The sequence below is a fragment of the Salvelinus sp. IW2-2015 genome, linkage group LG4q.1:29 (genome assembly GCF_002910315.2).
Source record: "Salvelinus sp. IW2-2015 linkage group LG4q.1:29, ASM291031v2, whole genome shotgun sequence".
NCBI lineage: Eukaryota > Metazoa > Chordata > Actinopteri > Salmoniformes > Salmonidae > Salvelinus > Salvelinus sp. IW2-2015.
Genome location: NC_036842.1, coordinates 83,198,736 through 83,223,458, shown reverse-complemented (window position 1 = coordinate 83,223,458; position 24,723 = coordinate 83,198,736). Strand labels below are relative to the sequence as shown.

At 41.7% G+C, this 24,723-nt stretch overlaps 2 protein-coding genes across 4 annotated transcripts in view; both read left to right on the top strand.

The window, feature by feature from the left end:
- mical2b (microtubule associated monooxygenase, calponin and LIM domain containing 2b) overlaps positions 1 to 8,456 on the top strand; it is a 97,149-nt gene extending 88,693 nt beyond the window's left edge. For 2 of the 3 annotated variants that reach the window (XM_023985879.1, XM_023985880.2), the window contains exons 28-30: positions 6,937 to 7,042; positions 7,138 to 7,211; positions 7,520 to 8,456. In XM_023985879.1, coding sequence (XP_023841647.1) covers positions 6,937 to 7,042; positions 7,138 to 7,211; positions 7,520 to 7,704 — 365 coding nt within the window. In that variant the 3' untranslated portion in view covers positions 7,705 to 8,456. Of the gene's footprint in view, positions 1 to 6,936; positions 7,043 to 7,137; positions 7,212 to 7,519 lie in introns of those variants that run through there. The other variant, XM_070443193.1, reaches the window with a different exon arrangement.
- Positions 8,457 to 8,988: 532 nt separating this feature from the next.
- LOC111962650 (alpha-parvin-like) overlaps positions 8,989 to 24,723 on the top strand; it is a 42,613-nt gene continuing 26,878 nt past the window's right edge. Inside the window, exons 1-4 of the mRNA XM_023985907.2 lie at positions 8,989 to 9,236; positions 13,746 to 13,835; positions 13,931 to 14,104; positions 14,283 to 14,423. Coding sequence (XP_023841675.1) covers positions 9,110 to 9,236; positions 13,746 to 13,835; positions 13,931 to 14,104; positions 14,283 to 14,423 — 532 coding nt within the window. The 5' untranslated portion in view covers positions 8,989 to 9,109. The remainder of the gene's footprint in view (positions 9,237 to 13,745; positions 13,836 to 13,930; positions 14,105 to 14,282; positions 14,424 to 24,723) is intronic.

Below are 24,723 nucleotides of genomic sequence, written 5' to 3'. Positions count from 1 at the left end.
GGGTTCCAATCTCTCCAAAAGAATGTGTGATCGATGGTATCAAAGGCAGCACTAAGGTCTAGGAGCACGAGGACAGATGCAGAGCCTCGGTCTGATGCCATTAAAAGGTAATTTACCACCTTCACAAGTGCAGTCGCAGTGCTATGATGGGGTCTAAAACCAGACTGAAGCATTTCGTATACATTGTTTGTCTTCAGAAGGCAGTGAGTTGCTGCGCAACAGATTTTTCTATTTTTTGAGAGGAACTGAAGATTCTGATATAGGCAGATTTTAGTTTTTTAAATATTTTCGTGTCAAGGTTTGGCTTTTTCAAGAGAGGCTTTATTACTGCCACTTGTAGTGAGTTTGGTACACATCTGGTGGATAGAGAGCCGTTATTATGTTCAACATAGGAGAGCCAAGCACATGAAGCAGCTCTTTAAGTAGTTTATTGGAATGGTCAGGTATGCAGCTTGAAGGTTTAGAGGCCATGATTATTTTCATCATTGTGTCATGAGATATAGTACTAAAACACTTAAGTGTCTCTCTTGATCCTAGGTCCTGGCAGAGTTGTGCAGACTCAGGACAGCTGAGCTTTGGAGGAATTCGCAGATTTAAAGAGGAGTCCGTAATTTGCTTTCTAATGATCATGATCTTTTCCTCAAAGAAGTTCATGAATTTATTACTGCTGAAGTGAAAGCCATCCTCACTTGGAATGCTGCTTTTTAGGTAGCTTTGCGACAGTATCAAAAAGAAATGTTTGATTATTCTTATTTTCTCAATTAAGTTAGAAAAATAGGATGATCGAGCGCAGTGAGGGCTCTTCGATACTGCACGGTACTTTCTTTCCAAGCTAGTCGGAGGACTCCAGTTTGGTGTCGCGCATTTCCGTTCCAATTTTCTGGAAGCTTGCTTCAGAACTCGGGTATTTTCTGTATACCAGGGAGCTAGTTTCTTATGACAAATGTTTTAGTTTTTAGGGTGCAACTCATCTAGGGTATTGTGCAAGTTAAATTGAGTTCCTCAGTTAGGTGGTTAACTTATTTTTGTCCTCTGACGTCCTTGGGTAGGCAGAAGGAGTCTGGAAGGGCATCAAGGATCTTTGTGTTGTCTAGATTTTATAGCACGACTTTTGATGCTCCTTGGTTGGGGTCTGAGCAGATTATTTGTTGCGATTGCAAACGTAATAAAATGGTGGTCCGATAGTCCAGGATTATGACAAAAAACATTAAGATCTACAACATTTATTCCATGGGACAAAACTAGGTCCAGAGTATGACTGTGGCAGTGAGTAGGTCCAGAGACATGTTGGACAAAACCCACTGAGTCGATGATGGCTCTGAAAGCCTTTTGGAGTGGGTCTGTGGACTTTTCCATGTGAATATTAAAATCACCAAAAATTCAGAGAACTCAGTGAAGAACGCTTGTGTATGGCCCAGGAGGCCTGTAAACAGTATCTATAAAAAGGGATTGAGTAGGCTGCATAGATTTCATGACTAGAAGCTCAAAAGACGAAAACGTCTTTTTTTTTTTTTGTAAATTGAAATTTGCTATCGTAAATGTTAGCAACACCTCCGCCTTTGCGGGATGCACGGGGGATATGGTCACTAGTGTAACCAGGAGGTGAGGCCTCATTTAACACAGTAAATTCATCAGGCTTAAGCCATGTTTCAGTCAGGCCAATCACATCAAGATTATGATCATTTACAACTGCGACCTGGCCAAGATAAAGCAAAGCAGTGTGACACAGAGTTACACATGGAATAAACATATGTACAGTCAATAACACAGTAGGAAAAAATCTATATACAGCGTGTGCAAAGGAGGTAAGATTAGGGAGGTAAGGCAATAAATAAGCCATAGTGGCGAAGTAAGTACAATTTAGCAGTTAAACACTGGAGTGATAGATGTGCAGATGATAATGTAAAATTAGAGATTCTGGGGTGCAAAGGAGCAAAACATAATAATAATAAGAACATGGGGATGAGGTAGTTGGATGGGTAATTTACAGATGGGCTATGTACAGGTGCTGCTCTGACAGCTGATGCTTAAAGTTAGTGAGGGAGATATGAGTCTCCAGCTTCAGTGATTTTTGCAATTCGTTCCAGTCATTGGCAGCAGAGAACTGGAAGGAAAGGCGGCCAAAAGAGGAATAGGCTTTGGGGGTGACCAGTGAAATATACCTGCTGGAGCACGTGCTACGGGTGGGTGCTGCTATGGTGACCAGTGAGCTGAGATAAGGCGGGGCTTTACCTAGCAAAGACTTATAGATGACCTGGAGCCAGTGGGTTTGGCGACGAATATGAAGCGAAGGCCAGCCATCGAGAGCATAAAGGTCGCAGTGGTGCGTAGTATATGGGTCTTTGGTGACAAAACAAATGGCACTGTGATAGACTGCATCCAATTTGCTGAGTAGAGTGTTGGAGGCTATTTTGTAAATGACATCGTCGAGGATCGGTAGAATAGTCAGTTTTACGAGGATATGTTTGGCAGCATGAGTGAAGGAGGCTTTGTTGCGAAATAGGAAGCCGATTCTAGATTTAATTTTGGATTGGAGATGCTTAATGTGAGTCTGAGAGGGGGAGTGTACAGTCTAACCAGACACCTAGGTATTTGTAATTGTCCACATATTCTAAGTCAGAACCGTCCAGAGTAGTGATGCTGAACGGGCGGGCAGCGATCGGTTAAAGAGCATACATTTAGTTTTGCTTGCATTTAAGAGCAGTTGGAGGCCACGGAAGGAGAGCTGTATGGCATTGAAGCTCGTCTTGCGGTTTGTTAACACAGTGTCCAAAGAAGGGCCAGAAGTATACAGAATGGTGTCGTCTGCGTAGAGGTGGATCAGAGAATCACCAGCAGCAAGAGCGACATCATTGATGTATACAGAGAAGAGTCGGCCCGAGAATTGAACCCTGTGGCACCCCCATAGAGACTGCCAGAGGTCTGGACAACAGGCCCTCCGATTTGACCCACTGAACTCTGTCTGAGAAGTAGTTGGTGAACCAGGCGAGGCAGTCATTTGAGAAACCAAGGCTGTTGAGTCTGCCGATAAGAATGCGGTGATTGACAGAGTCGAAAGCCTTCGCAAGGTGGATGAATATGGCTGCACAGTATTGTCTTTTATCGATGGCGGTTATGATATCGTTTAGGACCTTGAGTGTGGCTGAGGTGCACCCATGACCAGCTCGGAAACCAGATTGCATAGCGGAGAAGGTACGGTGGGATTCGAAATGGTCGGTGATCTGTTTGTTAACTTGGCTTTCAAAGACTTTAGAAAGGCAGGGCAGGATGGACGTAGGTCTGTAACAGTTTTGGTCTCGAGTGTCTCCCCCTTTGAATAGGCGGATGACCGCGGCTAGTAATAGGGGTTGCAACAATTGCGGCGGTTAATTTTAGAGAGGGTCCAGATTGTCTAGCCCAGCTGATTTGTAGGGGTCCAGATTTTGCAGCTCTTTCAGAACATCAGCTATCTGGATTTGGCTGAAGGAGAAATGGGGGAGGTTTGGGCAAGTTGCTGTGGGGGGTGCAGGGCTGTTGACCGGGGTAGGGGTAGCCAGGTGGAAAGCATGGCCAGTCATAGAAAAATGCTTATTGAAATTCTCAATTATCGTGGATTTATCGGTGGTGACAGTGTTTCCTAGTCTCAGTGCAGTGGGCAGCTGGGAGGAGGTGCTCTTATTCTTCATGGACTTTACAGTGCCCCAGAACTTTTTGGAGTTCGTGCTACAGGATGCACATTTCTGTTTGAAAAATCTAGCTTTAGCTTTCCTAACTGCCTGTGTATATTGGTTCCTAACTTCCCTGAAAAGTTGCATATCGCGTGGGCTATTCGATGCTAATGCAGTACGCCACAGGATGTTTTTGTGCTGGTCAAGGGCAGTCAGGTCTGGAGTGAACCAAGGGCTATATCTGTTCCTGGTTCAAAATGTTTTGAATGGGGCATGCTTTTTTAAGATGGTGAGGAAAGCAATTTTAATGAATTACCAGGCATCCTCTACTGATGGAATGAGTTCAATATCCTTCCAGGATACCCGGGCCAGGTCGATTAGAAAGGCCTGCTCGCTGAAGTGTTTTATGGAGCGTTTTACAGTGATGAGGGGTGGTCGTTTGACCGCAGACCCAATACGGACGCAGGCGATAAGGCAGTGATTGCTGAGATCCCGATTGAAGACAGCAGAGGTGTATTTAGAGGGCAATTTAGTCATGATGATATCTATGAGGGTGCCTGTGTTTACAGATTTGGGGTTGTACCTGGTAGGTTCATTGATAATTTGTGTGAGATTGAGGGCATCAAGTTTAGATATAGCAATGAATCAGAAGCATTAGGAGCTGTCCTTCTATCAAACACACTCTACGAATGGGTCTGTTTCATATAATGTAGCTGTAGTCAGTGTAAAGCTCAGTGTTAGTATATGTGACATAAAACACAAAGCTAGCTCTAGATCCAGAGTCGCCCACTAACGAAGGCAATTAGACTGCCCTCTTTTTACCATAGTTTAAATAACTCACTAGCAGGGAGAATGTACTTATTCAGTCTAAATAAATACCTTTAGCCTGTTGTCCGCAGGTTACACTGTCATGTTATTACATTTTCCAAAGTTAACTTTTTGAAGCTCTATTATAAAATGTTTTATGAAGTCTATAGTCAGTATTTATGTTAGAGACTCTGTTGCAACAGGCCACGGGTTACAGGACCATTACGATGGCCATCTACTTTTACTTTACTGACTTTATTGTCCCCATGGGGAAATTTTGTTGTAGTGTCATGTACACATTTGAAGTGGTGTTTAAATACAATACAAAACAAATTGACAATGCAACTTTCATAACAGTTAACATAGAAATAAAAAGACACTAGCCTGCTGGCCTTACTGGGTCGATAGGAACATTAGCCCGAGCTATTTAGGAGGGATATCACACCTGGCACAAATTATTGTCTAGTTCTCTTTTTCCTGCCGAGGGGTGCCCTATACCTGCGCCCAGAGGGGAATAGTTCGAAGTCCGGGTACAGGCTTGGGTCTAAAATTATTTTGTGAGCCTTGCGGAGGGCCTTAAAGATCTTAAAGATCTCATCCAGGCCTGTCTGTTTGACTCCAAGTACCTTGCTTGCTGTGGTGATAATCCTTGTCAGCATATTTCTCTGGCTGACAGTGGCATTGCCAAACCAACAAACAATACAAAAAGTTAAAATACTCTCAATGAAGATTTGTAAAACAGAATAAGTATAGTACAGTCAACATTAAAAGTTTCCAGCTTTTTGAGAAAGTACAGTCTGTTGACTCTTTTTGTTGATCAGATCTGTACATTTACTCCACTGAAGCTTATTGTTCAAGAGGACACCCAGATATTTGTATTCCTTTACAATCTCTATGTTCTGACCTCTGATAGATGTTGCAGAGGTAGGTGTTGTACTCTTTCTGAAGTCTATGCACATCTCTTTGGTTTTGTTGGTATTGAGGACCAAGTGAGAATCGCCACTACACTCTACAAAGTCATTTAGGACCGGGCCATGATGTTCCTTGTCATCATGCAACAGGCTGATCGAGGTGTCTGTCAGGATGGGAACTAGTACAACTATTAGTGTACAAGATGTACAGGAGTGGGGACAAAACACATCCCTGAGGAGAGCCTGTGTTGGTGGTGCGCATGTCTGACACGTGGGGACCTACTTTGACCCGCTGTGACCTCTGGCTCAGGAAGTCCAACAACCACAAGACCAGTTCCCCATCTAAGGAGAAGTCCCGAATGAGTCTGCAAGAATGTAAGGCTGGATTGTGTTGAAGGCAGAAGAAAAGTCAACAAACAAAACATGGGATTTGGCCTCCCTCTAGATGTCTATAGACCATGATGAGGAGCGTAAGAATGGCATAATCAACTCCTCTGCTGGGCTGATAGGCAAACTGCAATGGGTGAGGAGCTTCTGGGTGGCGCTGAGAACATGACTTTTCACAATTTTCTCAAGGCGTTTTATTACTAAGGATGTCAAGGCGACAGGGCGGTAGTCATTCAGCACAGAGGGAATAGATGCTTTCGGAATGGGTATAATTATTGCGTTTTTCCACAATACTGGCATTTGTTGCTGGTCAAGTGAGGATTGGAAAATGTCTATAAACACCAGCCAATTGTTCAGCACAGTGCTTTAACACGTTCACTTATTTTGTCTGGGCCTGGGCTTTTGTGTGCATTACATTCCCTGAACAACTTCACAACATCAGAATGTTTAGCAACAACCCTCTCAGACATTTGTAATGATGCTTCCATTTGTTTTACCTACGAACACAAAATTGTCTGATTCAAATCTTGAGAAGAAAACATTCAGTTCATTAGCCATGTTCTGGCCCTCATGTCTCCCAAGGTCAGCACTGGTTTTTCCTCTACCTATGTGGGTGGCACTAGCCATGGATTTAATCACTTGCCAGGCCACCCTTGAGTTACCAGAGGAGAGGGTCCTCTCCACCCTTTGCTTGTATGCCTCCTTGTCCACCAGTATCTGTCTTTTGATCTCACGTTGTACATCTCTTAAAGCCTGTATCACCCTCAGCATAAACTGATCTCACATTGTACATCTCTTAAAGCCTGTCTATCACCCTCAGCATAAACTGCCTTCTTCCTATTAAGTAGTGATTTTAGATTTTTTGATACCCAAGGCTTATTGTTAGAGAAGATTTTACATGTTTTAGTAGGCACAACTGACTCAACACAGAAGTTTACATAGTTTGAAATAACATCTGTGAGTTCATCAAGATCAGAGCTGCTGTCCTCATACCTCCCACATAGTACAGTCAAAACACCCCTGGAGACAAGTGATACTGTTGTCATTCCATATCTACTGAATAACCTTGTGACAGGGAGCTTATTAGTCGACCTTGGACGTAATGAGGAATGAAGAAACGGGATGATCAAACTTCTATATTATCTGGGGTAGCTGATTTTGACCTTGCTCTCTCCCTCTATCAGACGAAGGTGATGGTCTCTCTGATGAGCACGAGCTCCTCCAAATGTGGTTCAAGCTGGTCCTGGAGAAGAACAAACTGGCCCGCTATGAGGAAGAGCTAGTCATATTGTAAGTAGGAGAAGATGAGAGGCACACTGCATTCTCAGACACAGACCATCTTATGGAGTGAAGTGTGTTTTGAAATTGGTTGTTTTGTCTGTTAGTGCTCAGGAACTCGAGCTGGAGGACAGACAGAGTCAACTACAGACAGATCTACGACGCAGGATGTCAGTAGACGGTACGGGTCACACACTTGTAATATGCGTTTGCGGTCCAGTTATAATACATTCGCAGCCAATTATCTGTGGAACTTGTCCTTTATCTGTGGAACTTGTCCTTTATCTGTGGAACTTGTCCTTTATCTGTGGAACTTGTCCTTTATCTGTGGAACTTGTCCTTTATCTGTGGAACTTGTCCTTTATCTGTGGAACCTTTTGAGAATGTGTTCTAAATGACCATGTCCTACTTTGTCCATCTGTCTGTCTCCATCCCTCCTTCTCCTCCTCTACCATTTTACAATCTCTCCTCTCCAATGGCCCTTTGCAGACTCCAGGAAGAGCTCCAGTGAGCTGGCGGAGGAGCAGCAGATGCTGACTGAGATCATGAAGGTGGTGGAGAGGAGAGACACTCTGGTCAGCCTGCTGGAGGAGCAGCGGCTGCAGGAGAGGGCTGAGGACAGAGACCTGGAGAGCCTGGTGCTGTCTAGGGGCTACCAGTTCCATTGGACCTGAGGAGTTGCAGCCCTCTGGGGCAGGGAAAAGGATATCAGTACCATGCAGCTCTATGGGTAGAGGCGACAAGTACTACACTACTGGATTTGGCCTCAAGTGGCATGGTGACCTTTTGAATATGTATATAGGTTTTACTTGTCAATTCCTACTTGAGGATCACATCTCTTATAGACCTGAGGGTTGTACATCCAGTGTCTGTATGCCTAGTCTCTCTTGACAGCCTTCTGAGATTACTGTATGCCTAACCAAGAACACCTCATATGCTGCAGTAGGAATGGAATAAATGAAATATTATTTAGTTTTCTTTACTTTGTCAGTTGCACTGGAAAGCACTTAAACACTACAGAAACCCAAAGATTCATCCTATCAAGTATGTTTTCCCTCTCAAAGCAAAATGTATTTTGTATGTGTAGGTCTCTGTTGTAGGTCTCTACTGTTCATGTGTTGTGTTGAGAAGCACTGGAAAAACGACTGTATGTTGTATAACTTCATCTGCACTATACCAAGTAATTTAATCAACCAATACACCATTTTCCACAGGACTTTTTACTATTATTCCTGCATGTTGTCTGTCCTATTACTCAGTACTGACCACAACCAACAGGATTTTATTCACTTTTTTGAGTCCTCCTTGCCCAACTTTTTTCATGTAAATGATGATTGGATCTGTTGGTTCAATTTATTTAGTTTGATATGAGTTTAGGGGTGTCTCCATAGCACAATAAATTGAGTTATTAAATCCTAAACTGACAGACTGATCTGTTGCTGTTTATTTTTATTCTGTAAAAATTTGATTTATTTCAAAGATATTTAATAGAGAATTTAAGTGTATTTGGTCATGATTTATGCATATGACATAATATTGAGAGAGATCATAGCTTATGGTGGCATTAGAATAAAGTCTATAATGTCTATCCATAGTGATACTACCATAAAATGTGTTTGTCAATGCATGCAGGCGCCAACTATGTGCTACAAACTATTCAGCCATTAGGGTTTTTTTATTTTTTTTATTTAACTAGGCAAGTCCGTAAAGAACAAATTCTTATTTACAATGACGGCCCACACCGGCCAAACCCGGTCGACGTTGGGCCAATTGTGCGCCGCCCGATGGGACTCCCAATCACGGCCTGGATTCGAACCAGGGTGTCTCCCTCTAGCACTGAGATATGCAGTGCCTTAGACCTTAGACCGCTGCGCCACTCGGGAGCCCAAGTTAGGGGAGGGAACTACATCTGGGAACAAGGAAAGGATTCGAGGGATGGACGAATGTTTGGAATTCCGTTTTCGTTATAGTGAACATTGATTCGAACAGAACGTGACTTATGTCAATTTAATTCAGAGATCTACTAAACGAGTAACTTTACTTTTTGATTGTACCTTTGAGCTTTGGCTAAATTTGATCATGGCTTCTTCGCCGTCCTCTCCCAAATCGCCGACGACTCCGAAATCTCCCTCTTCCAGAAAAAAAGATGACTCGTTCCTGGGAAAACTTGGAGGAACTTTAGTAAGAAGAAAGAAAGCAAAAGAAGGTAAAGTTCAGATCAAAACAATACTGTAAAAAAAACATGTCTAAACTTAACTTGCGAGCAGTTGTGTCAACAGAAAAGGACAGGAAGAAAACGTGTATTTTATGGAGCGACAGTGTAGCCCATTTCAACTCTAGCTACAGCAATTTTTCAATCTGAGCGGCGCAAATTGTTACAAAAAATGCATTGTGCAATGAAGTCACACTCATCTATTGTCTACTCCGTCTGATTCTGTCAATTCATTACCGGTACTGGTAAAGCCATAACGAATTCGCCTGCATGCTTTCCCCACAGCACATTCATTGAAGGTATCAGAATGGAGTAGCCTCGAGGCCTATCTAGGTTACATACATAATACATAGGCCTGTCTGTAAACTAGTCATTACACTCAAATATGGATACTATTTATACTTTCTTGATCAGCAGGGCAGCCTGGGGGTGCATACAGTGCAGTGCCTAGTAGAGTTACTAGAGTAATTACTACAGTAGGGTTATTTACTATAGATGCAGGCTACGATTGGCATGTAGGGAACACTACTGCTGCAACCTGGATTTAGGGGTAGATGTAACATAGTAAACGTAAATCCGGTATGCTCAAAATAGTATGATATGTTACGTATGGTATGTATTAATTTGTGGATGTCCATCATCCATTTCGTATGATATGTTACAAATTGCAATTTGTTGCGGCAAAAGTTTGCTGGGTTAGGGAAGGGTTCTACACTTAAGTTTTTTCACCAACTTTTTTCTCCATTAGTAGCACCAGCACATGATTTGGTCGCACAATTTTTTTTATATACTGTACCAGTCAAATGTTTGGACACACCTACTCATTCAAAGGTTTTAATGTATTTTTACTACTTTCTACATTGTAGAATAATAGTGAAGACATCAAAATTATGAATAACACACATGGATTCATGTAGTAACCTTTATTTTTTATTTTTTTTACAAATCAAAGTGTATTTTATATTTGAGTTTCTTCAAAGTAGCCACCCTTTGCCTTGATGCCAGCTTTGCACACTCTTGGCATTCTATCAACCAGCTTCATGAGGGAGTCACCTGGAATGCATTTCAATTAACCAGCTTCATGAGGAATGCTTTTCCAACAGTCTTGTAGGAGTTCCCACATATGCTGAGCACTTGTTGGCTGCTTTTCCTTCACTCTGCGGTCCCACTCATCCCAAACCATCTCAGTTGGGTTGAGGTCGGGTGATTGTGAAGGCCAGGTCATCAGATGCACCACTCCATCACTCTCCTTGGTCAAATAGCCCTTACACAGCCTAGAGGTGTGTTGAGTCATTGTCCTGTTGAAAAACAAATGATAGTTCCACTAAGCGCACACCAGATGGTATGGCGTTCCAGGTGACTCCCTCATGAAGCTGGTTGAGAGAATGCCAAGCTGTCATCAAGGGAAATTGTGGCTATTTGAAGAGTCTCAATTATTAAATATATTTTGATTTGTTTAACAATTTTTTGGGTTGCTAAATGATTCCAAATGCATTATTTCATAGTTTTGTTGTCTTCACTATTATTCAACAATGTAGAATATAGTACAAATAAAGACAAACCCTTGAATGAGTAGGTGTTCTAAAACGTTTGACCGATAGTGTATATACAGCTCTAGAAAAAATTAAGAGACCACTGCAAAATTATCAGTTTCTCTGGTTTTACTTTTTTATAGGTATGTGTTTGGGTAAAATTAACATTTTTGTTTTATTCTATTAACTACTGACAACATTTCTCCTAAATTCCAAATACATTTTTTGTCATTTAGAGCATTTATTTGCAGAAAATGACAACTGGTCAAAATAACAAAAAAGATGTGGTGTTTTCAGACCTCGACTAATGCAAAGAAAATATGTTTTTGGTAGAATAACCCTGTTTTTCAATCACAGCTTTCATGCGTCTTGGCATGCTCTCCACCAGTCTTTCACATTTGATTTTGGGTGACTTTATGCCACACCTGGCGCAACAATTCAAGCAGCTTGGCTTTGTTTGATGGCTTGTGACCATCAAACAAAGTGTGAGACATTGTGGCTTGTAGGCCTCTTTTGTATTATTATTAATAATGACCTTGCCTGTGTCCCATAATGTGCCTGCATTCCGTACAGAACCAGGCTAATAATGACTAGCCATCTTTTACATTAGCATGCTCTTGTGTTCTTACATTGATTTGGATAGATTTACTGTAACAGCAAAGGAAATATACTATTAAAATGAAGTGCAAAATGTATTTATTGCACATTTCAAAGTGGCATGTTTTCTGCAAAAAAAAAAAAAAAAAAAAAAACGATGCTTGATACCAAAATGATACAACAAAGTTGGGAGAAGGACTGATTTACTCCAGTTTTGTGTTTGGCCAGTGGCTTTGTGTAGCGCACTTGTGATGGAGATTTCAAAACAAATGGCCACAGGATTGGTTCAAAAAATCATGACAGGCTACTTTGTAGTTACCTTTTAATTGCCTTTCCATCTACCAAAAAAACAGTTAGGCTATCATTAGCATCGCTAATGGCTACACAAAGTGTTACACATATAGGCCCTATGCGCACAGCACACAGCGGGGCTTGACATTTAGGTAAACTTGCCAGTGCAAACTGAAAGCTACTGACCCAAATGGAAAAATGTACTGGCCCGGGTCAAGATCTGACAAAAGTTAAGGATGCGTGTAGAATTTCAATAGCAGTTGAATTTATCTTTCATTTGCGGGCTGAGCAAGTAGCCTATACAGGGTTCATACAGACATTGCCAAGTTAAGTTAAAATCGGGTTCCCTTTTGTAATGGAACGCTTTATATGGAGAACCAAGTTGAAGCCAACATTCGATGCTGTCTTGCTAATTATAACCGCACATGGTTTTACTGCAACTAGAGTAACACCATTCAATAGAGATGTCGGGAAACAAACAAAAGTGCCTCATAAAAACTGATCAGAAATTAAATCATAGAATAATTAAGGTTAAGGTTAGGTTTAAACGTTTAGGGAAAGGGTAAGCTAACATGCAAAGTACCTCAATAGTAGTAAGTAAACTCAGCAAAAAAAGAAAAGTTCCTTTTTCAGGACCATGTCTTTCAAAGATAAGTCATAAAAATCCAAATAACTTCACAGATCTTCATTGTAATGGGTTAAAAAAAAATCCCTATGCTTGTTAAATGAACCATAAACAGTTAATGTACATGCACCTGTGGAACGGTCGTTAAGACAGTAACAGCTTACAGACGGTGGGCAATTAAGGTCACAGTTATGAAAACTTAGGACACTAAAGAGGCCTTTCTACTGACTCTGAAAAACACCAAAAGAAAGATGTCCAGTATCCCTGCTCATCTGCGTGAATGTGCCTTAGGCATGCTGCAAGGAGGCATGAGGACTGCAGATGTGGCCAGGGCAATAAATTGCAATGCCTGTACTGTGAGACGCCTAAGACAGCCTACAGGGAGACAGGACGGACAGCTGATCGTCCTCGCAGTGGCAGACCACGTGTAACAACACCTGCACAGGATCGGTACATCCGAACATCACACCTGCGAGACAAATAGACTACTAACAGATCTCTCGAGCCAGACGGCTTACATCCGCAATCTTTGAATACCTATAGGCTTACATGGCTCCAAGGTCGGGGATATCCGAGACTAACTAACAGATGGGGAAATGACATTGTCTTGATTAACTGAGAACAGTGTCAGATCGGATAAGTATATTTAGGAACGGTGACACCGAAAGCTGAGGTGGTGCAGTGAGCTAAGGATTTTTTTTTAATATATAGATTTAAGACCAGTTAGAGTCATCCCCTTTAGAACATCTCTGTGTTGTGAGATATAGCATTGGGAGAAGGACTGTATGTGGACGGAGGAGGGCCACTAAGTAGTAGATGAAACTGCAGTGTTTTTCCCATGTGTAGGTGAGGGGAAAGTCCATATTCCTTGAGGAAAGACAGAGAAATCAGTGAGGGAAACCACTTACAGAAAGAACCACTACTCCTCAATAACATACCATATTAGACATGATAAAGCAAGCAAACCCAATTCTACTCCTGTGTTAATGCTAGATTATTTGGACCAAATGGCTGTGGGAGTAGTTAGCTAGTGTATTAGTGGTGTGGGAACACTATTGCAGTGCTATCATGTGCTGTTTGGAAGCACTTCAGAGAGGATGGTGCCAATTTTGATCCTTATCCCAGTAGTTGGGAACCCACGTGTCCCCCGCCTTAACAACATCCTCTCATTTTCCCCCTGACCTTTACGCTTATTTCTGGTGGATTGCTCATACTTACAGAATTCTCACTGACATTAAAAATAGTGCAAAAAGAAACATGTAGTAGTAGTCATCTAAATTGTATAAAGCCTAATTCGTAGAATCATCACAAGTTGTAAGTGGCTTACTGTTTGTGCCGCCTCATTGCTATGTGAATTTATAGCTATTGCACTGAAAGGTGGAGTGTTGAGAGGATGCATTGTGAGTGACATGATGTAGTATGGTCTCTCTCTGAACTCTCCCATCTCCCTCCCTACAGTTTCTGAGCTCCAGGAGGAAGGGATGAACGCCATCAACCTGCCCCTGAGCCCCAGTCAATATGAACTGGACCCAGAAGACACTGTGTTAGGTAAGTACAGCATATTACTCAATCTGAGAGCCCTGGTCATAAATGCTGAAGGTCTTAAAACTGGCTAAACCCAACTGTTCTTTCTGTTTCTGCAGAAGAGAATGAGGTCCGCACCATGGTCGACCCCAACTCCAAGAACGACAGCAAACTACAGGAACTCCAGAAGGTGCTGATCGACTGGATCAATGATGTGTTGGTAGGAGAGAGGATCATCGTGAAGGACCTGGCTGAAGATCTATACGACGGGCAGGTTCTGCAGAAACTCTTTGGTGAGGAACAATTCAAATCCCCTATTGGTTCTCCATCAAACTTAAAGGAACACTAATTCCACTCTACAACCAATCACCTTCTCCATCTGGCCTTTCTCTCTTTGACAGGAATGTCTTTATTTAGCTAAAGAAGACCACTGACCAAATTAATGCTGTTGTCTTTATATGCGTGTCGCAGAGAAGCTGGAGGGGGAGAAGCTGAACGTGGCTGAGGTGACCCAGTCAGAGATCACCCAGAAGCAGAAGCTACAGACGGTTCTGGAGAGGATCAACGACTCCATCAAGATCTCCGCCAGGAGCATCAAATGGAACGTGGACTGTAAGTAAAGGCTGAGAAGAAATGCAGAAATGCAGAAATGCACTGAACAGAAATGCAACATTTATTTTTATTTAACTAGGCAAGTCAGTTAAGAACAAATTCTTATTTACAATGACAGCCTATCAGGGAACAGTGGGATAACTCCCTTGTTCAGGGGCAGAATGACAGATGTTTACTTTGTCAGCTCGGGGATTCGATCCAGCAACCTTTCGGTTACTGGCCCAATGCTCTAACCACTAGGCTACCTGCCGCCCCGCATGTAAAGTGTTGATCCCAGAAATGTTCATAAAGCACAAAAAGCTTATTTCTCTCATTGTATGCACAAATTTGTTTACATCCCTGTTAGTGAGCATTTCTCCTTTGCCAAGATAAACCATCCAACTGACAGGTGTGGCATATCAAGAAGCTGATTAAACAGCATGATTACACTGATGCACCTTGTGCTGGGGAGAAAAAATGGCCACTTAAAGTTTTGCCACATTTTGTCACAGCACAATGCCAAATGTCTCAAGTTTTGAGGGAGTGTGCAATTGGCATGCTAACTGCAGAAATGTCCACCAGAGTTGTTGACAGAGAATTGAATGTTCATAACTCTACCATAAGCCGCCTCCAACAACATTTGTTTTAGAATTTGGCAGTATGTCCAACCGGCCTCACAACCGCAGACCACGTGTAACCACGCCAGCCCAGGACCTCCGGTTTGTTGTTCAACGTTGTGAACAGAGTGCCCCACATAAGCTACGGACATCAAACACAATTGCATTGTATGAATGGCAATTTGAATGCACTGAGATAGCGTGACGAGATCCTGAGGCCCATTGTCGTGCCATTCACCCGCTATTACCTCATGTTTCAGCAAGATAATCCACAGCCCAATGTCGCTATTTACATATGGGCTGTGGACAGGTACAGTGATCAGTAAGCTGCTCTGACAGCTAATGCTTAAAGTTAGTGAGGGAGATATAAGTCTCCAGCTTCAGGGATTTTTGCAATTCGTTACAGTCATAGGCAGCAGAGAACTGGAAGGAAAGGCGGCCAAAGGAGGAGTTTGCTTTGGGGATGACCAGTGAAATATACCTGCTGGAGCGCGTGCCACGGGTGGGTGTTGCTATGGTGACCAGTGAGCTGAGATCAGGCGGGGCTTTACCTAGCAAAGACTTATAGATGACCTGGAGCCAGTGGGTTTTGTGACTGACTGGTTTTCTGATCCACGCCTTTACATTTTTAAAGGTGCACTATATTTTCAAAAGTATGTGGACAACCCTTAAAATGGCTGGATTAGGCTTTTTTTTTTTTTTTTTAAGAGCTCAGTGACTTTCAACATGGCTCTGTCATAGGATGCCACCTTTCCAACAAGTCAGTTTGTCAAATTTCTGCCCTGCTGTAGCTGCCTCGGTCAACTGTATGTGCTGGTATTGTGAAGTGTAAACGTCTAGGAGCAACAATGACATTCTAGACGATTCTATGCTTTCAAATTTGTAGCAACAGTTTGGGGAAGGCCTTTCCTGTTTCAGCATGCCAGTGGCCCCATGCAGGCCCCAAGCGAGGTAAATACAGAAATGGTTTGTTGAGTTCGGTGTGGAAGAGTTTGACTGGCCTGCACAGAGCCCTGACCTCAACCCCATCGAACACCCTTGGGATGAATTGGAATGCCGACTGTGAGCCAGGCCTAATCGCCCAACATCAGTAGCCGACCTTACTAATGCTCTTGTGGCTGAATGGAAGCAAGTCAAAGCAGTAATGTTCCAATATCTAGTGGAAAGCCTTCCCAGAAGAGTGGAGGCTGTTATACAGTGTATTCAGACCCATTTACTTTTTTACTTTTTTTTTTACGTTACAGCCTTATTCTAAAATGGATAAAATCTCAAATGTTCCTCATCAATCTACACATAATACCCTATTAATGACAAATCGAAAACTGTTTTTTAGATTTTTTTTGCAAATGTATAAGAAATAAAAAACAGATGCCTTCAAGTATTCAGACCCTTTGCTATGAGACTCGAAATTGAGTTCTTGTGCATCCTATTTCCATTGATCATCCTTGAGATGTTTCTACAACTTGATTGGAGTCCACCTGTGGTAAATTCAATTGATTGGACATGATTTGGAAAGGCACACACCTGTCTATTTAAGGTCCCACAGTTGACAGTGCATGTCAGAGCAAAAACCAAGCCATGAGGTCGAAGGAATTGTCTGTAGATCTCCGAGACAGGATTGTGTCGAGATATACACTACCGTTCAAAAGTTTAGGATCACTAAGAAATGTCCTTGTTTTTGAAAGAAAAGCAAAAAAAATGTCAATTTTAAAATAACATCACATTGATCGGAAATACAGTGTAGACATGGTTAATGTTGTAAATGACTATTGTAGCTGGAAACGGCAGATTTTTTATGGAATATCTACATAGGCGTACAGAGGCCCATTATCAGCAACCATCACTCCTGTGTTCCAATGGTACGTTGTGTTAGCTAATCCAAGTTTATCATTTTAAAAGTCTAATTAGAAAACCCTTTTGCAATTATGTTAGCACAGCTGAAAACTGTTGTGCTGATTTAAAGAAGCAATAAAACTGTCCGCCTTTAGATTATTTGAGGTATCTGGAGCATCAGCATTTGTGGGTTCGATTACAGGCTCAAAATGGCCAGAAACAAATAACTTTCTTCTGAAACTCGTCAGTCTATATTGTTCCGAGAAATGAAGGCTATTCCATGTGAGATATTGCCAAGAAACTGAAGATCTCATACAACGCTGTGTACTACTCCCTTCACAGAACAGCGCAAACTGGCTCTAACCAGAATAGAAAGAGGAGTGGGAGGCTCCGGTGCACAACTGCGCAAGAGGACAAGTACATTAGTGTCTAGTTTGAGAAACAGACGCCTCACAAGTCCTGAACTGGCAGCTTCATTAAATAGTACCCGCAAAACACCAGTCTCAACGTCAACAGTGAAGAGGCGACTCCGGGATGCTGGCCTTCTAGGCAGAGTTCCTCTGTACAGTGTCTGTGTTCTTTTGCCCATCTTAATCTTTTCTTTTTATTGGCCAGTCTGAGATATGGCTTTTTCTTTGCAACTCTGCCTAGAAGGACAGCATCCCGGAGTCGTTGCGTTTTGTTTTTGTTCAGTGTATGTCGTATTCATTAGGACACACCATAGCAAAACGTTTTGCAAGGGGAAATTAAAATCATTGTTCTTATTGGACAAGTTCAGCTAGTGCCTTCATGTTTCAGTCCGTTTTCCTCTGTTTGGTTCTAATGAATGCAGCCCTGGAGAGACAGACTAAGTGGTCCAACAGATGGACTACGTGTGTACGTGGGTGATGTTCAGCTAGTTAAGAGTCCATACTTTGCTTACTGGTAATTGAGTTTTCTCTGCTTCCCTTTGCTTTCTCTCTAATGAAGAGGAATGTCTGTCTGTTTATTTTAGTGAAGCACTTTAGCTTTGCCTTGACGTCTCTATTTTATGAAAGGATTTTAATAGGGCTGTGACAATAACAGTATCTTCCTTTTTTTCCATGGCAAAAATTAAAACACGAAGCAGACTAAACTCTTTGGTCCTTTAAAAACCTGCTGTATGTACAATATTGTGTGCTATATTTTGGAAAATAAATAAATGTGACTCTGGATGACAACATAATTATGTTTGTTTCCAACATTATGGGTGTTTTCTTAAAGAAGTTACATCCGCTTCGTGTTTTGTTTCTTTGCCACGATACTAAGGAGTATCGCAATACTGTTATCATAACAGCCCTAGAATACATGGGTGATTTTTCAAGTTTTAATGTCACATTGACAACTACAGTGAAATGCTTTTCTCTAACCCCAACAATGCAGTAATCAAGAACTATGTAATACTAAAATTAACAAGGTAGAACAAAAACACACAAGATATAAAAATAAGAAGAACACGATATAGTAAATAAGCACACTATATACAGGGTCAGTTCCAGTACCATATTTACAATGTGCAGGGATACTGGATCGATGTTCAGCTAGCAAAGAGTTCATACTTGTGTCACTGGTCATTGAGTTCTCTGCTTCCGATTGAGTTTTCCCTCTAATGAAGAGGAATGTCTGTCTGTACATTTCAGTGAAGCGCTTTAGTTTTGCCTTGATCTCTCTATTTTCTGAAAGCTTTTTAACCAGAAGATGGTAATAGCACTCAGGAATTGTTTAAACAACATGTTTGTATGAGAAAATGAGAGGAGTGAAGTAATCAAGGAAATATATAGTGCCTTCAGAAAGTATTCATACACCTTGACTTATTCCACATTTTGTTGTTACAGCCTGAATTCAACATGGATTAAATATATTTATCTCACCCATCTACACACAATATCCCATAATGACAGTGAAAACATGTTTTTAGAAATGTTTGCAACTTTATTGAAAATGAAATATCAAATGTACATAAGTCTTTACACCCTTAAACACATTTGGCGGCGATTATAGGCAGTTAGGAAAGCAAAGGCTAGCTTTTTCAAACAGAAATGTTCATCCTGTAGCACAAACTCCAAAAGGTTTTTTTAGACACTGTAAAGTCCATAGAGAATAAGAGCACCTCCTCAAAGCTGCCCACTGCAGTGAGGCTAGGAAACACTGTCACCACTGACAAATCTACTATAATCAAGAATTTCAAGGTCCTAAATGATATCATAACCACCATCGATAAAAGACAGTACTGTGCAGCCATATTCATCGATCTTGCCAAGGCTTTCGACTCTGTCAATCACCGCATTCTTATCGGCAGACTCAACAGCCTTTGTTTCTCAAATGACTGCCTCGCCTGGTTCACCAACTACTACTCAGACAGAGTTCAGTGTGTCAAATTGGAGGGCCTGTTGTCCAGACCTCTGGCAGTCTCTATGGGGGTGCCACAAGGTTAAATTCTCGGGCTGACTTTTTTCTCTGTATACATCAATGATGTCGCTCTTGCTGCTGGTGATTGTCTGATCCACCTCTACGCAGACGACAACATTCTATGTACTTCTGGCCCTTCTTCGGACACGGTGTTAACAAACCTCCAGATGAGCTTCAATGCCATAACTCTCCTTCTGTGGCCTCCAACTGCTCTTAAATGCAAGTAAAACTAAATGCGTGCTCTTCAACCGATCGCTGCCCGCACCTGCCCGCCCGTCCAGCATCACTACTCTGGACGGTTCTGACTTAGTATATGTGGACAACTACAAATACCTAGGTGTCTGGTTAGACTGTAAACTCTCCTTCCAGACTCACATTAAGCATCTCCAATACAAAATTAAATCTAGAATCGGCTTCCTATTTCGCAACAAAGCATCCTTCGCTCATGCTGCCAAACATACCCTCGTAAAACTGACTATCCTACCGATCCTTGACTTCGGCGATGTCATTTATAAAATAGCCTCCAACACTCTACTCAGCAAATTGGATGCAGTCTATCACAGTGCCATTTGTTTTGTCACCAAAGCCTCCTTCACATACTACCCACCACTGTGACCTGTATGCTCTCACTAGCTGGCCCTCGCTTCATATTCGTCGCCAAACCCACTGGCTCCAGGTCATCTATAAGCCTTTGCTAGGTAAAGCCCCGCCCTGATCTCAGCTCACTGGTCACCATAGCAGCACACACCTGTAGCACGTGCTCCAGCAGGTATATTTCACTGGTCACCCCCAAAGCCAACTCCTCCTTTGGCCGCCTTTCCTTCCAGTTCTCTGCTGCCAATGACTTGAACGAATTGCAAAAATCACTGAAGCTGGAGACTCATATCTCCCTCACTAACTTTMAGCATCAACTGTCAGAGCAGCTTACAGATCATTGCACCTGTACATAGCCCATCTGTAAATAGCCCATCCAACTACCTCATCCCCATATTGTTATTATTATGTTTTAACCCCAGTATCTCTAATTGCACATTGATCTTCTGCACAGCTATCACTCCAGTGTTAATTGCTAAATTGTAATTATTTCGCCTCTATGGCCTATTTATTACCTTACGTCCCGACTCTTCATTTGCACACACTGTATATAGACTTTTTCTATTGTGTAATTGACTCTACGTTTGTTTATTCCATGTGTAACTCTGTGTTGTTTGTGCCGCACTGCTTTGCTTTATCTTGGCCAGGTCGCAGTTGTAAATGAGAACTTGTTCTCAACTGGCCTACCTGGTTAAATTAAGGTGAAATAAAAAAATAGCTTTGAGTCGTCTTGGGTATGTCTATCAGTTTTGTAGTCTGGATTTGGGGATTTTCTTCCTTGCAGATTTGATTGTGCTCTGTTAAGTTCAGTAATGTTTTGCCTCCATAACATCCGGTGATTTTGCAGAGAGCCACATCAATTTACAGGAATACTCATAACATAATAATCATAAATGTTGATGAAAATACAAGTGTTATGTATGGAACGTTAGATATACTTCTCCTTAATGCAACCGCTGTGTCAGATTTAAAAAACGCTTCATGGCAAAAGCACACCATGCAATAATCTGAGTACAGCGCTCAGGCACCAAAACAAGCCATACAGATACCCGCCATGTTGTGGAGTCAACAAAAGTCAGAAATAGCATTATAAATATTCACTTTGATGATCTTCATCGGAATGCACTCCCAGGAATCCCAGTTCCACAGTAAATGTTCGTTTTGTTCGATAAAGTCCATAATTTATGTCCAAATACCTCCTTTTTGTTCGCGCGTTTAGTCCAGTAATCCAAATGCACAATGCGCGAGTGTTACGCCCCTGAAAAAGGGGAGAAATAATCACGAGAGCGATACGGTATTGTTTCCTCAATGAGAACTTTTAGTGCAATCATTTTACAAAAGTAACACATTTTACAGAACAACAGATCTACAGGAAATAGATAGTTTTGTAGGGTACAAGGCTTATTCAAGTCACAACAGTAATTCACTGAAACAGATACTAATTTCAATATAACTGTCAAGCACAAAGCTTTAACTCAGTAAACCATAACTCAATTTATCAACAGGCAATAAAGTGTTTGAAAAACCATTATACAAATAACACCGCAAAATATCTTATTAACAACGCACATGTTCATTCACAATCGACATAAAATGGCAGCTACTCTCAGTACGAAGCTATTCTTCGCTGCAACCGAGCAGGGCTCATATTACTCTCTGCAAACTTAACTCTAACTTCCTCAAGATGTTACTAAGACACACCTTAAACACTCTTGACATGTTAGCGAGTTATTACATTTAAATTACTCTTTTTTATCATCAATAACGTACCTGAAAAAGGGGAGAAATAATCACGAGAGTGATACGGTATTGTTTCCTCAATGAGAACTTTTAGTGCAATGAGGAAAGACCGCGATTTCCCCGGGAACTTGGGTGGAGACCAGAGCAATCGATCTCAGGCTCATAGATTAAGAGCATTTAGTAGATCACAGAATAACACTTTTACTCTTCCATTAGGCACCACAAAATAAAGTAATCAATATAACGTTTACACATTCCTCTCACATTTCGTACCCTTTGTACGCTTGACGGATTTAAACTTTTTAACACAATTATATGAATGTTATCAATCTCTATCAACTAATACTGAATGCATGATCTTTTTAACCTTAGATGTTTTAAGATCCTCACATACTATGAACTTACTAATACTTTTTAATGTATAACAGGCTATTAGTATTTCCTTTAACCTGTCACACGAGCACTAAGTCCAGACAAAAAGTCAAAAAAGTTCTATTACAGTTCGTAGAAACATTTCAAACGATGTGTAGAATCAATCTTTAGGATGTTTTTATAATAAATCTTCAATAATGTTTCAACCGGACAATTCCTTTGTCTTTAGAAATAAAAAGGAGCAGAGCTCGCTCTCACGGCCATGCGCCTGACTTAGCTCATGGCATTCTGCCAGACACCTGTTTCAAACAGCGCTTATTCGCTCCCCCTTCACAGTAGAAGCCTGAAACAAGGTTCTAAAGACTGTTGACATCTAGTGGAAGTCTTAGGAAGTGCAATCGGACCAAATTTACACTGTATCTTGGATAGGCAAAGACTTGAAAACCTACGAACCTCAGATTTCCCACTTCCTGGTTGGATTCTTTCTCAGGTTTTTGCCTGCCATATTAGTTCTGTTATACTCACAGACATTATTCAAACAGTTTGAGAAACTTCAGAGTGTTTTCTATCCAAATCTACTAATAATATGCATATCTTAGCTTCTGGGCCTGAGTAGCAGGCAGTTTACTCTGGGCACGCTTTTCATCCGAACGTGAAAATAGCGCCCCCAGCCATAAGAAGTTAAGTTAGATTGGGAGTAGTTGTGAACAGCAATCTTCAAGTTTTTACACAGATTTTCAATGGGATTCAAATTTGTGCTTTGGCTGGGCCGCTCAAGGACTTTCATGTTCTTGTTCTGAAGCCATTCCAGTGCTGCTTTGGCTGTATGCTTGGGGTCATTGTCCTCTTGGAACGTAAATCTTAGCACCAGTCTAAGGTCGTTTACACTTTGAGTCAAGGATTTGCTTGTTTTTGGCTCCATTCATTGTTCCCTCTGTCCTTACCAGTCTCCCAGTCCCTGACACTAAAAAGCATCCTCATAGCATGATGCTGCTAACAACATGCTTCTCGGTAGGGATCGTTTTAGATGGGTGATGAGTTCTGCCTGCTTTTCTCCAAACATAGTGCTTTGCATTCAGGCCAAATAGTTACATTTTTGTCTCATTAGACCACATAATCTTTTGCCCAATGCTTCAAGTCTTTCATGTGCCTTTTTTTGCAAACTCCAGGCGTGCTGTCATGTGCCTTTTCTCAGGAGTGGCTTCCGTCTGGCCACTCTCCCATAAAGCCCAGATTGGTGAAGTGCTGTGGAGACTGTTGTCCTTCGGGCATGTTCTCCCATCTCAGCCAATGTACTCTGTAGGGTTAAGGTCAGGTTTAAAATCACATTTTAACAAGATACATTGTAGAAATAGGTGGGGATTATGACTTTGTGGCAACTAGTGACGACCAGAAAAAGATACATTGAAACCCAAAAGGTGCCAAGACTTGAGAGCGAGCAACTTGAGAAATTGAGAGTGTAAACTTGGCAAAGACAATTTGATGCTTTTTACACGTTTTAACCATGTTTCTTTGCTTAGGTTCWATTWTTTTTTTATTCAGAYATTTTTCTTTTTGATCTSYAACAATGATRTTCAGCTCGCCCAAACTCACACTTGAACATCCTCTGCTCTCTCGAGCAAATTTCTGCGCTCTTGACTGGTCTGTGTRCTCGCAGCAWTCATCCTCTGCTCGCGGCATTCATCMTGKATTTTAGAGGCTGATTTGATGCGATATAGGTTCTACAGTTTCAAAGTTGTCGATCCTTGCCAAACATCTCTTAAAAAGGACCCCTTGAGCGCTATTTGAAAATACAACTTTTACAGCATGAGAAAACCATATGCACTGGTGACACTCAAAGCATAAATATTTAAACTTGTCCAACAACTCTAACATTTTCAATTCCATTAGATCCCAACTTTTAAAAGGAATAAGCATGCGCAACCTAAAATCCCCAGTCAGGCCACCATCACAAATGTTTTGGTTGCGGACTTCCTCGTTGCTGATATAGAACTCCACGCAGCCACATGGAAGTCCATTCTTTCTTTGTATTTTCACCCTGTGAAATATTCTTCCTGAGGAGTCAGGGGCATCTTCCCAACGGGTCTCGTAGCCCGTGAACACGCTATACCCCTTTGTGATAACTCTCAGTTCGGGACACACCACCTTGCGAAAAACCTGCCAGTCTTCAAGCCCGTAGTCCACTCCTAAAGTCTGGTCTGTATTTTCTTCTCCTTCGGCTACGGTATAGAGTTTCACTCTACAGGCCTGGTAATCAAACTGATACCCCCATTGCTGTCCATTAGACATCATCACTTGATCTTTCAGCGCCGTTGCAGTCGGTATTTGGGTTCTATACACATTTAGAAACCGCTTTTTTGGCACATCGTATAGTGTTGCTTTATACGCGGACCTTTCTCTATGTTTCAACCGCGGTCCTGCTTCCGTTGTTATGGTCATCGCTGCTTTACTGCTGATCACAAAATCCATGTTTAATTTCTTTAGTGGTTTATCGTGGTCGCTTGTGTTGTTCTGGGTCTTATTTATAATGCGTCTTCCCCCAACACAATACCCCCAGGACATTCCTGCTTCATAGACAACAGCCCTAAGGGCAATAAAATAGTGGGGGTGGGGCCATCCTCTTTGAAATGTTCAAACACATCCCTCCCAGTTCAACGAGGTCCCTACACATCAATCATCATGACAACTTCAAAGGAATAGATGCAATATACAGTGGGGAGAACAAGTATTTGATACAC